The sequence below is a fragment of the Erinaceus europaeus genome, chromosome 2, assembly GCF_950295315.1.
Source record: "Erinaceus europaeus chromosome 2, mEriEur2.1, whole genome shotgun sequence".
Classification (NCBI taxonomy): domain Eukaryota; kingdom Metazoa; phylum Chordata; class Mammalia; order Eulipotyphla; family Erinaceidae; genus Erinaceus; species Erinaceus europaeus.
Genome location: NC_080163.1, coordinates 132,216,750 through 132,232,221, shown reverse-complemented (window position 1 = coordinate 132,232,221; position 15,472 = coordinate 132,216,750). Strand labels below are relative to the sequence as shown.

At 39.3% G+C, this 15,472-nt stretch overlaps 1 protein-coding gene across 2 annotated transcripts in view; it reads right to left on the bottom strand.

The window, feature by feature from the left end:
• Positions 1-231: 231 nt before the first annotated feature.
• The window catches only part of TMEM170A (transmembrane protein 170A), a 36,180-nt gene continuing 20,939 nt past the window's right edge, over positions 232-15,472 (bottom strand). The window contains exons 2-3 of one of the 2 annotated variants that reach the window (XM_007527572.3): positions 8,638-8,808; positions 232-4,524 (exon numbers count right to left, since the gene is read on the bottom strand). In XM_007527572.3, coding sequence (XP_007527634.1) covers positions 4,394-4,524; positions 8,638-8,808 — 302 coding nt within the window. In that variant the 3' untranslated portion in view covers positions 232-4,393. The remainder of the gene's footprint in view (positions 4,525-8,637; positions 8,809-15,472) is intronic. The other variant, XM_007527573.3, reaches the window with a different exon arrangement.

Sequence of the window (15,472 nt, the reverse complement as noted above, 5' to 3'; positions counted from 1 at the left end):
ACTGAGAGGGAAGGGGGCTAGAGGAAGAGAAACAGAGAGAAACCTGCAACACTACTTCACCACTTGTGAAGTTTTCCCTTTGCAGGTGGGGACCAGGGGTTTGAACCGTATCCTTGCACATGATAACATGTACTTAGCCAGGTCTGCCACTGCCTGGCCCCTATTCATAAAGTTCGACTTTACAAACATTTAAACTCACTGGCCACTGAAAAAAATTTCCAGTTCACAGAATTGAAAGTAATTCTTTATTAATAAACATTTATACCAGAATTAGAAATGTCAGTAGAAAAATAAAATTTAAATAATTCTCTATGGTACAAAGGTTTGATCATTTTGACTATTGAAGTTAGTGAAATAACCTAATATAAAAAGCTAAACTGAATTTATTCACAACCACCTTAACAGAGTACACACAAACACAAAAAAAAAAGAAAGAAAAAAATGCATATACACAAAACTGTGTGGACAGCTAATGGCACTAGGGTCTCACACTCTAGGAAATGTTTTTTTAGGAAAGGTTGGTGTGTATTGCAACTGGGCATATGACCTAATTTCAATTCAGTAAGAACTTAATTCGCACTAGAGCAGTCAAAGACATTAAATGAAAAGCCAAAATGCAATTTTTAAAGACTTGAAAAAAAATAATTTTTTGCATTTTTTTCTCACTAGTTTGAACATTTCCCAAGAAGTAATCTGCTGAAAGAGAGAGAGAAAGAGAGAGAGAGAGAGAGAGGAAGAGGGAGAGGAAGAGAAAGAGAGAGAAAAAAGAAAGTTAACAACACAAAAGACAGGTCTTTATCTTGGAATATTCATACACTTTTGTAATGGACTTGAGGTTTCATGAAATGAATTTATATCTAAGGCCTCAAATTAAAAAATCTAGAAATCACATTTTGTGGCCAGACAGTGGCGCACCAGGTTAAGCACACACATTATGGTGTGTAAGGATCTGAGTTCAAGCCCCTGGTCCCCATTTGCAGGGTGAAAGATTCATGAGGGGTGAAGCAGGCCTTCATGTGTGTCTCTCTGTCTTTTTCCCTTTACTTCCCAACCCCTCTCAATTTCATTATTTCTACCCAATAGTAAATAAATAAATAAATAAAAAGAAATCAGTTTTTATGATTGGAGGCTGTTCTTTCTCCTCCTTAAATAAGTAGAAAAGTTAGTACACAGCTGGAGAAAGGTGGTTACATGTCTAGTAAACTAAAACATTCAATACAATGCCAAGATTTTTCCATCTGAGCAATCACCCACAAATAATTGAGTATTTGAGATGAGATTTTTTTTAAACCAAAGGATAGACACTGTAAATAGATTTCCCCTGAAAACATTTCAAGCCAAAAATCTCAAGCTATACAAAATATATATACATTTATCCACCAGGAAATGTTCACATACTGGGACGAATGAAACATTCAAAACCTGAAGATATAATTTATATTTAAAGTTTTTTTTAAAAAAATAGTATGGATAATTAAAATATAGCAAGTATAGAACAGATGAAAACAAAAACAATTTCCAAAATGGAATAATGTTTTATGCTTCTAAAATAAACATAAACATTTAAATAATGAATCAGTATGTTCAAAAATAAGCATGGGTGGTCCAGGAGGTGGCGCAGTGGTAAAGCTTTGGACTCTCAAGCATGAGGTCCTGAGTTTGATCCCTGGCAGCATATGTGCCAGAGTGATGTCTGGTTCTTTCTCTCTCCTCCTATCTTTCTCATAAATAATTAAAAATATATATATATTTAACAAAACAAAAAAAAAGCACGGGAGAATGTCCCAACATGTTCAATTTGTGAAGTTCATTCCAAAAGAATATTTTAGGCATATCCTCTATTAAGAGGCATTTCCGAATAGAGCTAATTAAAAACATTTCCTACAATGGCCCAGGATGTGACACAGTGGCTAGAGTGTTTGAACTTAAAAGTATAAGGTCCTGAGATGAATTCCACAGGATTGTATATGTTACAGTGAAGCTCTGCTGTGTGTGTATGTGTGTACTCCCTTTCTCTCTCCCTCCCCTCTCTACTCTGTTAAAAAAAAAAAAAAAAACACAATAAAGGATTAAAGGTCCCCCTATTTTTAATTAAAGTAATATTTTTCAAAATTATAGTTACTTGAACTAAAAAGAAAGCCTCTATGGGCAAAAAAAATTTTGCTTGAAGATTTGGATATTGGAGAATAGTCTTGGTGAATTTACAAGTACATTTTCCTGCATTCCAACTCTATTTGTAATTTTCCATCTTGTGTCAATTTATGTCACTATAATTTTGTTAAGTACCCTGACAAATTATTAGAAAAAAAAGCAGCAAGGTAATTTTTTGTGATTTCTTTGTAATTTTTCTGATTTTCACTGCTAAATTAGTTCTTTCTTTTTTTATTATTAGAACCCAAAATACATGCAAACTGCTTTACATGAAACAGATATTTTTGTGTGCATATGACCTAACAGGCTATTATTAGTCTTAGTCTCAAAACACAAATTTCCTTTAAAAATATCAGATTTAATTGCTAGAAACTATTTTGAAAAAAGATAACGTCAATTGTATTTCATACAAAACAGTATAGGTGGTAAGAGTCAGATCCTTTATGTCTATTATTCTTTCTCATTTGAGTCACAGTTTTCAGGCCTTTCAATGGAGAAAAAAAAAGGCAATAAAAGAGAAATATGTATAGATAAAATTGGGTTAAACAATTCATTACCATTATGGATATAAATTCTTCTGACAAAATGTAAGGGACACAGTGGAGGCATTTCTGAAAAGTAAACTTTAGGCACTTTCTGGGAGTGATACCCAATACTGTAAAAGTGGACTCAACACCCACTACTAGGTAATCACACTAAAACTAGGAGACCATAACAATTACTTCTAGTTTAACCAACACTTCTATGATTTTTCAAGGCATTAATAAATACAAATGATTATGAAAAGCATTAACAAAATGTTTTAAAGTATCATTTATATGTGCCCTAATTGTCCAAGGAGCATCTAAAGCAGCCTGGCTTAGAATCTTTTTGTTTACTTTTTTAAATTTTATTTATTTTGGATAGAGACCAAGAGAAATTGAGAGAGAATGGGTAAAGTTGCCTGGGAGGTGGTGCAGTGGATAAAGCATTGGACTCTCAAGCATAAGGTCCTGAGTTTGATTCCCGGCAGCACATGTATCAGAGTGATGTCTGGTTCTTTCTCTCTCCTCCTCCTATCTTTCTCATTAATAAATAAATAAAACCTTGAGGGGGAGGGGAAGATAGGGAGAGAAAGAGACACCTGCAGCCATCTTTCACCACTCATGAAGCTTCCACCTCAGCAGATGGGGACAGGGCTTGAACTTTAGTTCTTGCACACTGTAATGTGTGTTCAACCGGGTGCACTGCTCCCAACCCCTTGGCTTAGAATTTTAAACGCAGGGACTGGATAGATACCTTCTTGGGTAGGCAGAATGCATGCCTTGTTATGGTGTGGCCCAGGTTTAAATCCCAGCACCACATGGGTGTTTCACAACACCCAAGTTATAGTGTTTCTCCTTTTCTGTTTCTAAATGAAATAGACCTAAGAGCAGTGAAATTGTGCATGTGTGATGCCTCAGCACTGAAAAAAAAAATTAAACACAAGCTATCCAACATCCCAATTACACTAAATAAAATTAACATAATCAAAGTGAAAGGAAAAGGTGGCAAAGGAATTCTGAAAAAGCCTCAATTCGGCTAGCTTATTTTCATAAAATGTATAAAACAAATTCACATCTCTTAAAATATATTAAATAATCAGAGGTCAAGGTAGTTATTCATAAAAAGTCACATCCTTCAGTAGTTGCCTTCGTTTTCTTTAAACAGTAGAATCAAAGCAACTATTGTGTTAACAGATTTTTTATTCCTGTTAAATTTCACTGAATTTGTTCTCAAAGCTATTCTTCTTAACCAAACCTACTTGGCACAAACTGTCTTGAAGACATAGTAAAAATCAGATTAAATAAGATTTTAGTGCAGTGTACTCTGATCAGAAATAAACCAATAATTCCCACAGTTCCTCTGAATATGCAATACTGCATGTTACTACAGAGTATTATAAATTTCAGTGCAAAGGATGTCAACAACTCAAAAGTACAGTTGACATGACTGGGGTAAAAGTGCATCTATCATCCTGCTTAAATGCCTGCCCTGCAAAAATCTTGGTTTGTTTTTGTTCAGAACAGTAGGAGTTCAAAAATATCTTCATTTTCTGGAGCTTCACACTGAAGAAATGGCTGAGATGTTGTTCATACACTTTTCCATCCAAGTTTTTTTTTTTTTCTTCCATTTGAAGAACAAGAAAATACTACATTCCACAATGTCTTCTTTTGTGAGGATTCTATAAATCTGAGGCTCAACATCGTAGCATAAGGGTATGCTATAGGGTAGCTAAAATCCGTAAAAAGGAGACAACCACTACACAAAATGTCTGTCCAGTGCCCAAGGTAAGGGCTTCAAATGGTATCATATCCTTGCCTGCTGCTCGATAGACTCCAGCAATTGCTGCACCTGTTCAAAAGTTCAAGTGTTTAAAAAAAAAAAAGGCAAGGTTAATATAATCACAAAACTACAGTATTTACAATTCTATTATAAGCAAAATATTCCAGATTTTTAACAGTAAATTTTAAACATTATAGGAATGTATTGTTTTGCTGATTACTCCAGGTTTTATTAAGGAAAGCTATTCCTTAATGGTTTACAAATCACGGATATGTGCTTTTCAATTTTGAAAAGTTACTGCATAAAACAAAGAGTCTTGGGGGCTAGGTGGTAGTGCAAGTGGGTTAAGCACACCTGGCGCAAAGCTCAAGGACAGGCGTAAGGATCTGGGTTCAAGCCCCCGGCTCCCCACCTGCAGGGGAGTCACTTCACAGGTGGTGAAGCAAGTCTGCAGATATCTATCTTTCTCTCTCCCCTCTGTCTTCCCCTCCTCTCTCCATTTCTCTCTATCCTATCCAACAATAAACAACATCAACAACAACAATAACCACAACAAGGGCAACAAAAGGAGGGGAAAATGGCCTCCAGGAGCAATGGATTCATGGTGCAGGCACTGAGCCCCAGCAATAAACCTGGAGGCAAAAAAAAAAACAACTAAGAGTCTTAGGGTTGGGAGGTGATGCACCCAGCAGAGCACACATATCACCATGCATAAGAACCCAGGTTCGAATCCTTGATTCCCCAGCCCCTCAAGGGATGAAGGCAGTGGTGGTAGGGGGTAGGAAAAGCTTCATAAAAGGTGAAGCAGTGTTACCTTGCCCTTCCTTTCAACTTCTATCAGAAAGAAAGAAAAAGACAAAGTTTCTAGGAGCAGTGCTAGCCCCAAGCCCCAACAATAACCCTGCTGCAACTAGAAAAAAGAAAAAGGAATAATAAAAACAAAAAATCCAAGAGTCTCTCACAGCCCAGAAGGTAGTACAGTAGATACAATATTGAATTCACAAGCATGAGTTCTGGCTTCTCTCTCTTCTTCCATCTACCTATCACTTGTGAAATAAATTTTAAAAATTAAAACAATACTAAACTAAGAATCTCAAGAGACCAAGATATTGCTCATATAGTAGAAGAGTATGTCTCTGGCACTACTACGTGAGAGTAAAGATATAAATAGATGGAATTTAATGAGTCGCTGAGCAGTACTTTGATATGTATTTGTGTACTTTCTCACTCAAAATACAGAGTAAAAGTTGGATCAGAGAAGGAGCTTTGTACATGTCAAAACCCTGTTTTTTTTTTTTTTCCCCAGCACTGCACAGAAGTAAACAAATAAAAATTTGCAAAAAGCCAGTTATGGAAACCCCTTAATACAGATAAAGGAAAATTGGCTTCCTCTCCCTGTTATCAGAAAGGTTTCATCATCTACAGAACAAAGAGAAACTGAGGTCACTCTGTCCCTCAGATTTTCTCAAGACAAAGTAGACAGAAAATTCTGCTTGAGGGCTGAGGAAATACAATGGTTATGCAAAAAGCCTTTCATGACTGAGGCTCTAAAGGTGTCAGGTTCAATCCCCAGCACCACCATAAGCCTGAGCTAAGCAGTGCTCTGGCATAAAAACAAAACAAAACAGGAGAAAATTTAAAGTTGCAAATTAGTAAAACTACTGTTTGTGCTTTTTAGAAATGTATTTGTTTATACATATATCTAGAAAAAAGCCTGGGGATCAAGTGGTGGCACAACTGGCTAAAGCACACATAAGGGAATCGGGCAGTAGTGCAGCGGGTTAAGTGCATGGGGTGCAAAGCACAAGGACCGGCATAAGGATCCTGGTTTGAGCCCCCGGCTCCCCACCTGTAGGGGAGTCGCTTCACAGGTGGTAAAGCAGGTCTGCAGGTGTCTATCTTTCTCTCCCCCCTCTGTCTTCCCCATCTCTCTCCATTTCTCTCTGTCCTATCCAACAACGATGACATCAATAACAACAACAATAATAACTACAACAACAATGAAAAACAAGGGCAACAAAAGGGAAAATAAATAAATAAATAAAATAAAATAAAGCACACACATTATAATGTGCAAGGACTGGAGTTCAAGCCCCTGGTCCCTATCTGCAGGTTCAAGAGTGGTGAAGCAGGGCTGCAGGTATCTCTGCTGTTTCCCTTTCTCTATCTCCCCCTCCCCCACCCCTCTCAATTTGTGTGTGTGTATGAAAACTGTAAAAGAAAAAAATGAAAAAAAAAGTCTGAAAACATATACCAAAAATCCAAAATACATGGAGGCCGGGTGGTAGAGCACCAGGATAAGTGCACATACTTATGAAACACAAGGACCTGCTCAAGGATCCCGGTTTGACACACGACTCCCCACATGCAGGGTGTTCGCTTCACAAGCGGTGAAGCAGGTCTGCAGGTGTCTATCTTTCTCCTTCTATCTTCCCTTGCTCTTTCAATTTCTCTCTGTCCTATCCAATGTGCAGGCGCCGAGCCCCAGCAGTAACCTTGGAGGCAAAAAGTCTCCATGCTATTTCCTCCTAGGAAATAGTCAACTGGTATATTTCCTCCTGTTCAATCTTACCAATAAACTCATTCCTTATTACAAACAAAACAAAAGCAAAGTATAGCTATCACTTATAATGGAGGATCTTAATTTTTGTCCCCCCTCCATACACACACACACACACACACACACACACACACACACACACACACACACACACACTTTTCCCCCCGCAGCAGGGCTATTTCTGGGGCTTGGTGCTTGCACTATGAATCTACTGCTCCCAGGGGCTATTTTTCTTTCCTTCCTTCCTTCCTCCCTCCTCCCCTCACTCCCTTCCTTCTTTCAATATGACAGACAGAAACTGAAAGGGGAGAAGAAAATAGGAGAGACAAAAAGAAGAAGAGGGAGAGACAGAAAGAGACAGCTGCTTCACCACTCATGAAGCTTCCGCCCTGCAGAAGGGAGCAAGGAGCTTGAACCCAGGTCCTTGCAAAATGTGAATGGCAAAATGCGCATTCATCCAAATGTGCCACTACCCGGCCTCTTCTCATAATTTTTAACTTATGCAAATATAAATTATGAATTTAAAATGACTTAGACTTATAATTCTCAAAAAAAGGCAAAAATAATTTATAATATGAATGTTGCTCCAACTCGTTTCAGAAATACCTAAGAGGAATAAGCAGGTGCTTCTCTAAATAAAGAGTTCTTTTATTCTTTAAACAAGAGGTTTTGTGGCCAGGGAGGTAATTCAACAGGTAGAGCACAGTGTTCAATTCCTGATACTGGATATGCCAGAATACAGATACAGTGTTCTGGTATCTGTAAGTTGAAAAAAAAAAATTTTTTTTTAAACCAGAGCACTGATCAGCTCTGGCTTATAGTGGTGCGGGGGACTGAACCTGGAACTTTGGAGCCTCAGGTATGAGAGTCTGTTTGCATAAGCATTATATCTACCACCGCCCGAAAAATATTTTTTTAAAAGAGAATTCTTGACATGAGAACTATATTTCTTCTTTAAAGTAACCATTTCTGAATAAATGAAAGAAGTTTATCAATTTTCCAGATGACAGTTGTGGAGAAATGAATAATTGAATCTTCCACAAAAACAGTTATTCTTTTACTAGTGGCCTATCTCACAAAATATATCTCATAATGCTTGATGGTTCTTTGAAATCTGTGATTAAAAAAAAAAAAAATCTCGGGAGTCGGGCTGTAGTGCAGCGGGTTAAGCGCAGGTGGCGCAAAGCACAAGGACCGGCATAAGGATCCCGGTTCGAACCCCGGCTCCCCACCTGCAGGGGAGTCGCTTCACAGGTGGTGAAGCAGGTCTGCAGGTGTCTGTCTTTCTCTCCTCCTCTCTGTCTTCCCCTCCTCTCTCCATTTCTCTCTGTCCTATCCAACAATGACAACAACAATAATAACTACAACAATAAAACAAGGGCAACAAAAGGGAATAAATAAATAAAATAAATATTTAAAAAAAAAAATCTCACACAGGAAGTCAATGATATTTCCCAACTAATAAGTCTTTGGGGGTGAGGGGAAAAAAATAAACAGAACTTATTCTTAAAGACCTTTTTTATTTGTTTTCATTTCACTCATACATATTTCTAAAATTAGAATTGAAATTAACTGACTAGTAATAAGAAAAGTTTGGACTGGTATTTTAATGTCTAACATACTTGTCAAGATTCCAGCAGTAATTGGTCCCACGATGCCCATCAACAGGATGCTTACAGACATGAACCTACCATATTTGTGATGTCTGAGGGTGAAGAGGGCCAGTAATCCAGCAGGGACATGAAAGAAGAGAGAGGACACCAGTGCCCACAGGAACACACCATACCACATCTCTACAAGGGAAAAACAAAAAAAGGTTGCAAATTACTGACTTTGCTGATGTAATCCTTACAGAGGGGTAGTCATCATGTCCAGCTATTTTATTTTGAAAAATATTCAGTGGCAATGTAGGATCCATCATTCAAATATCCACATATTGGTAGTTTTGAGGGGTTATTAAACTATGACCAACAAATCACCAATTGTTTTGGTACATAAAATCTTATACAGCCATGTTCAAACATTTAAGTCTACTTTTAAGCTTAAATTTTTTTTTTTTCTTTCTTTCTTTCTTTCTTTCTTTTTTTTTTTTTTTTTTTTTTTTTTAAGACAGAGGGGTAGAAAGAAAGAGTGTGAGTAAAAGGGACCACAGTATCAAAGCTTCCTTCAATGTGATGGGAGCCAGGCTTGAACCTGTGTTGTGCACATGGCAAAACAACACACTAACCAAATGAGCTATTTTGCTGGTGTGATGTTATGTTGTGTTGTGTTATGTTTTTGATTGCTACCAGGGTTACTACTGGGCTTAATGCCTGCATGATGAACCACTGCTTCCAGTGGCCATTATTTTTTCTTCTCTTTCTTTATTGCTTTTTCTTTTTTTTTTTTTTTTCTTTTTTGATAGAGACAGAAATTGAGAGGGAATGGGGGAGAAAGAGAGAAACTTGCAGCACTGCTTCACTAGTTATGAAGCTTCCTCCCCCCCCCCCCCCCGCAGGTAGGAACCAGAGGCTTGACCCCGGGTCCTTGCACATGGCAGCATGTGTGCTCTACTGGATGTGCCACCACTCAGCCCCTGTGATACTCATTTAAATAGCAAAACTCTTAGGCACAAAAAGTAGGACTCTGAAATTGGAAGCATGAGGCCTCAAGTTCCCAGCATCCCATGTTCCAGAGTGAAGCTTTGATTCTTTCTTTTAAATATTTATTTATTCTCTTTTGTTGCCCTTGTTTTTTCTTTTTATTGTTGTTGTTATTGATGTCATTGTTGTTGGATAGGACAGAGAGAAATGGAGAGAGGAGGGGAAGACAGAGAGGGGGAGAGAAAGATAGACACCTGCAGACCTGCTTCACTTGTGAAGCAACTCCCCTGCAGGTAGGGAGCCCGGGGCTCGAACCGGGATCCTTACACTGGTCCTTGTGCTTTGTGCCACCTCCGCTTACCCACTTTACTACTGCCCGACTCCCTGATTCTCTTTCTGTCTTGTGTTAGTGAATAAAAAAATCTTTTTAAAAATAGCAAAGGCCCAGGGACCAGGACGTAACTCACCAGGTAAAGCACACACCCTATGATGCATAAGGACCAGGATTCAAGCTGTCAACCACCATATGGGAGCTCACCTGTAGGGGCAGAACTTCACAAGTGGTGGAGCTGGAATACTAAGCTGTAAGCATAGTGTTCTCTGTGAGATCACTGCCCCCCGAATTATTCTTGTAGAGCAGGGAGACTAGGTGTGGAAGTCAAATACCCCCAACCCAACCTGGCACTGCAACTGATGACTGTGTTACTTATTTGTTCACTCTGAGTCAAATAAAGCTTCAATTAATAACAATCTCGATACAAGTACACTAGGATACTTAGTTCTTATTTTGCTTGAAAAGTTTTATTTAATGTAGTGCCATGGAATAGATCCAAGGTTGTCTCATACATATGCAATACTGTTGATAAACTGCCAAGCAGCTTCCTTTCATTTTTTTTTTTTTTAGTCTGTTTGTTTTTAATAGGGAGAAGAAGAGAAACCAAAGCACCACCATTCCACCATCCATGGAGCTAGCTCCCTTGGTGTTGTCCATGGTGCTCCAATCTGGTGCGGGGATTTGAACTCAAGATTCCATGCACATCAAAGTATTTGCTTTACCCAACGAGCTATCTACTAGATCTGGTTAAAAAGATTTTTATCGGGAGTCAGGCGGTAGTGCAGCAGGTTAAGCACAGGTGGCGCTTAGCGCAAGGACTGGTGGTGTAAGGATCCTGGTTCAAGCCCCCGTCTCCCCACCTGCAGGGGAGTTACATCATAAGCAGTGAAGCAGGTCTGCAGGTGTCTGTCTTTCTCTCCCCCTCTCTATCTTCCCTACCTCTCTCCATTTCTGTCTGTCTGATCCAACAACAATGACATCAGTAACTACAACAACAATAACAAGGGCAACAAAAGGGAATAAATAAATGAATGTAAGAAAAATCTTTTTAAAAAAGATTTTTATGTTTTCTTCTTTGTTTTTAAAGTTTTAATTTATTTTATTTACTAAAAGAGAATTAGAGCACCATTCTGGTATATTTGATGCTGGGAACTGAACATGGAATACTTATGTGTATAGTATAAGCTTCACCACTGTGCTACCTCCTCAGCCATGAATGAATAGTTCTTAGTCAAAGTATCTGGGATGTTTCATCTGAACTCAAAGCTTATTTTTCTTTCTTTTTAAAAAATATTTATTTATTCCCTTTTGTTGCCCTTGTTGTTTTATGGTTGTTGTGATTATTATTATTATTGTTGTTATTGATGTTGTTGTCGTTGGATAGGACTAAGAGAAATGGAGAGAGGAGAAGACAGAGAGGGGGAGAGAAAGACACCTGCAGACGTGCTTTACCACTTGTGAAGTGACTCCCCTGCAGGTGGGGAGCTGGGGGCTTGAACTGGGATCCTTATGCCAGTCCTTGCACTTTGCGCCACGTGCGCTTAACCTGCTACGCTACTGCCTGACTCATTCAAAGCTTATTTTTCAAAAATATATAATTTATATAAGATACACAGAGATAGAGTTTCACATAAGAAAGAGAGAAATACCATTCTGGTACAATGTGGTGCCAGGTGACTCAGGTATGCAATTTCCTATGTTCCACTAGTTGGATTATTTCCCCTATTAAAAATAACAAATGCACTTTCTTTTTCAATTTTTTTATATTTATTTATTTATTCCCTTTTGTTGCCCTTGGTGTTTTATTGTTGTTGTTATTATTATTGTTGTCATCATTGTTGGAAGGGCAGAGAGAAATGGAGAGAGGAGAGGAAGACAGAGAGGGGGAACAAAAGATAGACACCTGCAGACCTGCTTCACTGCCTGTGAAGCGACTCCCCTGCAGGTGGGGAGCCAGGGCTCGAACCGGGATCCTTACTCCGGTCCTTGCACTTTGCGCCACCTGCACTTAACCCACTGCGCTACAGCCTGACTCCCAAATGCAGTCTTTCATGCCTGAGGTACCAGAGGTTCCAGATTCAACCCCTAGCACCACCATGGTGTCTTCCAGCTTCTGGAAAAAGCCTACATGGAGCAACTTCCTCTCCAGACTTGGGCCAGGAGAACTTCTTGCTTCTTCCCTAGACAATTGCCCTCTCCTATTGGCATCTCCAGAAGCTTAGTGTTTGGTATCTGGCAGAGCTCTAGCATCTACAAAACCCTCCTGTCTAGGCAGCAGTTATTGTACCCTGGCTTAGCTACAGCATCCCAGCTACCCCAGCCAAATGCCCCCTTGTATGCCTCTCAGTGCCAGTTCATCCCCAAGCCATGTTACAAAACTCTGCAATTCCCTCCCAAAGCAGAAACCCCATCTGCAGTGTCACAGTTCTTACCAGCTACTCCCCAAAGCACTTGGAGACTCTAACCTACATATCACAACCCCACTATACACAAAATTCTATGATGGCACCAGAAATGTCACTGCTCCAGGGGGACAGTTGGGATGCAAACCTATCTCCATGAACTTGGAACAACTGACATCCTGGGTGCGTGCCATCATTGACCTGAGATCACAGCAAAGCATTGATGTCACAGGGCTTCTACTGGAGCACCCTGTTTTTTTTTTCTTTTTAATTTTTATTTATAAAAAGGAAACATTGACAAAAACCATAGGATAAGAGGGGTACAACTCCATACAATTCCCACCACCAGAACTCCGTATCCCATTCCCTCCCCTGATAGCTTTCCTATTCTTTATCCCTCTGGGAGTATGGACCCAGGGTCATTATGGAGCACCCCATGTTTGAGAGATAAGCATTGCTTTACATAACAATCCAAGATACAGCTAGTTGTTTACCAGCTGCCTCAGAATCATTGAAGCAATAAACTGGGAGTGAAGCCTGAAGCTACCAAAGACTTGGTCACTACCATAAGTTGGTAACTTCCATAAAAATGGTCCTTGGCTTCTATAGGACCTTGCCCTCAATGGAGAACAACAATGGTAAAAACAGCCCCACTCTCCGCAGGGAGGCTGGGTCAAGAAACTCTGCCACTCAAGGAAGACTGATCCTGAAGTGAGTGCAACCTAGAATGTTCCTAGCTATGACCATGGAATATGAGCACAGACCGACACAGATGCAGAGGTTACACTGGCTCCTGTGCTAAATAAGAATAAATATGGGGAGTCACACAGTAGCGCAGTGGGTTAAACGCACCTCTCCTATCCAACAACGATGATAACAACAACAGCAATAATAACCACAACAATAAAAAGGGCAACAAAAGGGAAAATGAAAAATAAATATAAAAAAAATTTTAAAAGGCATCTGGGCAGATCTGTTTCTCTCCCCTCCCCTCCCCTCCTCTCCTCTTCTCTCCCGGATCAACTAGTAATACCAAAGGAGACCACCTGGGACTGAAACAAGACAGGACTAGAACGACTACAGGAACGCACTAAATCACCTGTGAATGCAAACACACACGTGGCTGGTGACAGAGAGGAGCCTAGGGAGAGACTAAGTTGCTGGTAACAGTCCAACGGTCTATCAGTTGAGACAACACCTCCAATCTGTTCCACCAACAAGAGGACAGCTGAAAGGAGGAGAGGACTCCCCGGAGACTCACCAAGTGCAACTCTAAGTCTCCATTGCTACTGCCCTCAGAATCTGGAGCAGCAGCAGGGAGGGACATGGGGGACAGAGCTCTAACCAGGAAATTCAGGAGAAGACCTACACCTTGGTGGCATAGCTGCTGGGCTGTGAAAGTCTCTTTGCATAACCACAGGACTATGCTGCCACACCCTGCCTTATCTCTTGGTTAGGAGTCAGTGATTAAGTTAAGAAGCCTACTTATAGTTAGAAGCCCTCAGGCTCCCATAGCCTACAGAGAAGAAAAAAAAAAAAAGAGGCTTTTAAGCCATTGAGCTCCAACTCAGGGATTAAAATACTATTGAAACAACTGTTAACTTCCACACTGTGAACCCTTTAATTACCTTACTTAGACACAAGTCAATTCAGGAAATAGTGATCAGTAATTTGAAAAGTACTAAGAGAGGGAACTCATAACATAATATATAAAATGGGTAAACCAACAAGAAGTAATATTGGAGAAACTAACCAGGACAACAGTCCAGCTAAAAGCCCCCCAAAGGGTAAAGCACAAAATAACGAGTTCAACATCCAAACATTAGCTAAGGAAATAATCACAGGAGTGAGTAAAGAGTTTGAAAGAATTGTAATCAGAAATACAGGAACAACAAATGAGACTCTGGAAGAAAACACTAACTATCTTAAGGTTATTAAGAGAGCTGAAAGCTGAAATAGCAGAGCTAAGAACACAACTAGCTGAACAAGTTAAAACAGTATCAGAACAGGGAAACAAAATAGATGAACTCCAGAAAACAGTAGAGGGCAGGAGAATAGAATCAATGAGGCTGAAGACAGAATTAGCAAGATCGAGGATGAATTAGAGACAACTAAAAAAGAAGTAAGAGATCTCAAAAAGAGATTAAGAGATGCTGAAAACAACAACAGAGACCTATGGGATGACTTCAAAAGAAACAATAGACACATTATTGGCTTACCAGAGGAAGAAAGAGAGGGAGAGGAAGAAAGCATTCTTCAGGCCATAATAGCTGAAAACTTCTCTAGTCTAGACAACATCAAAGACATAAAGATTCAAGAAGCCCAGAGGGTCCCAAACAGAATTAACCCAGACTTAAAGACACCATGACACATCATATTTAGAATGGAAAGGAATAAGGATAAAGAAAGGATCCTGAAGGCTGCAAGAGAAAAACAAAGAGTCACCTACAGAGGAAAACCCATAAGATTAGCAGCAGACTTCTCCACACAAACACTACAGGCCAGAAGAGAATGGCAAGATATCTATCGAGTGCTCAACGAGAAAGGCTTTCAACCAAGAATACTATATCCTGCTAGACTGTCATTTAAACTAGATGGAGACATCAAAACCTACTCAGACAAGCAACAGTTGAAGGAATCAACTATCACCAAGCCTGCCCTGAAAGAACTTCTGAAAGGCCTTCTATAAACAGTCAGACCATCATAAATAAGACATATATCAGAACACTCTAAAACTCTACAAGAATGGTGTTAAGATATTTTCAATCTTTGATATCAATAAATGTCAATGGCCTGAATTCACCTATTAAAAGACACAGAGTAGGAAGATGGATCAGAAAATAAAACCCAACAATATGCTGTCTACAGGAAACCCACCTAACTCAACAAGACAAACACAGACTTAAACTGGAAGGATGGAAAATTATCATACAAGCCAGTGGCCCATAAAAAAGAGCAGGAACAAAAAAAAAAAAAAAAAGGGCAGGAACAGCTATTCTCATATCTGACACAATAGACTTTAAAATAGATAAGATTAAAAAAGATAGGAAAGGACACTACTTAATGCTCAGAGGATCAGTCAATCAAGAGGACTTAACAATTATTAACATCTGTACACCCAATGAAAAGCCATCTAAAT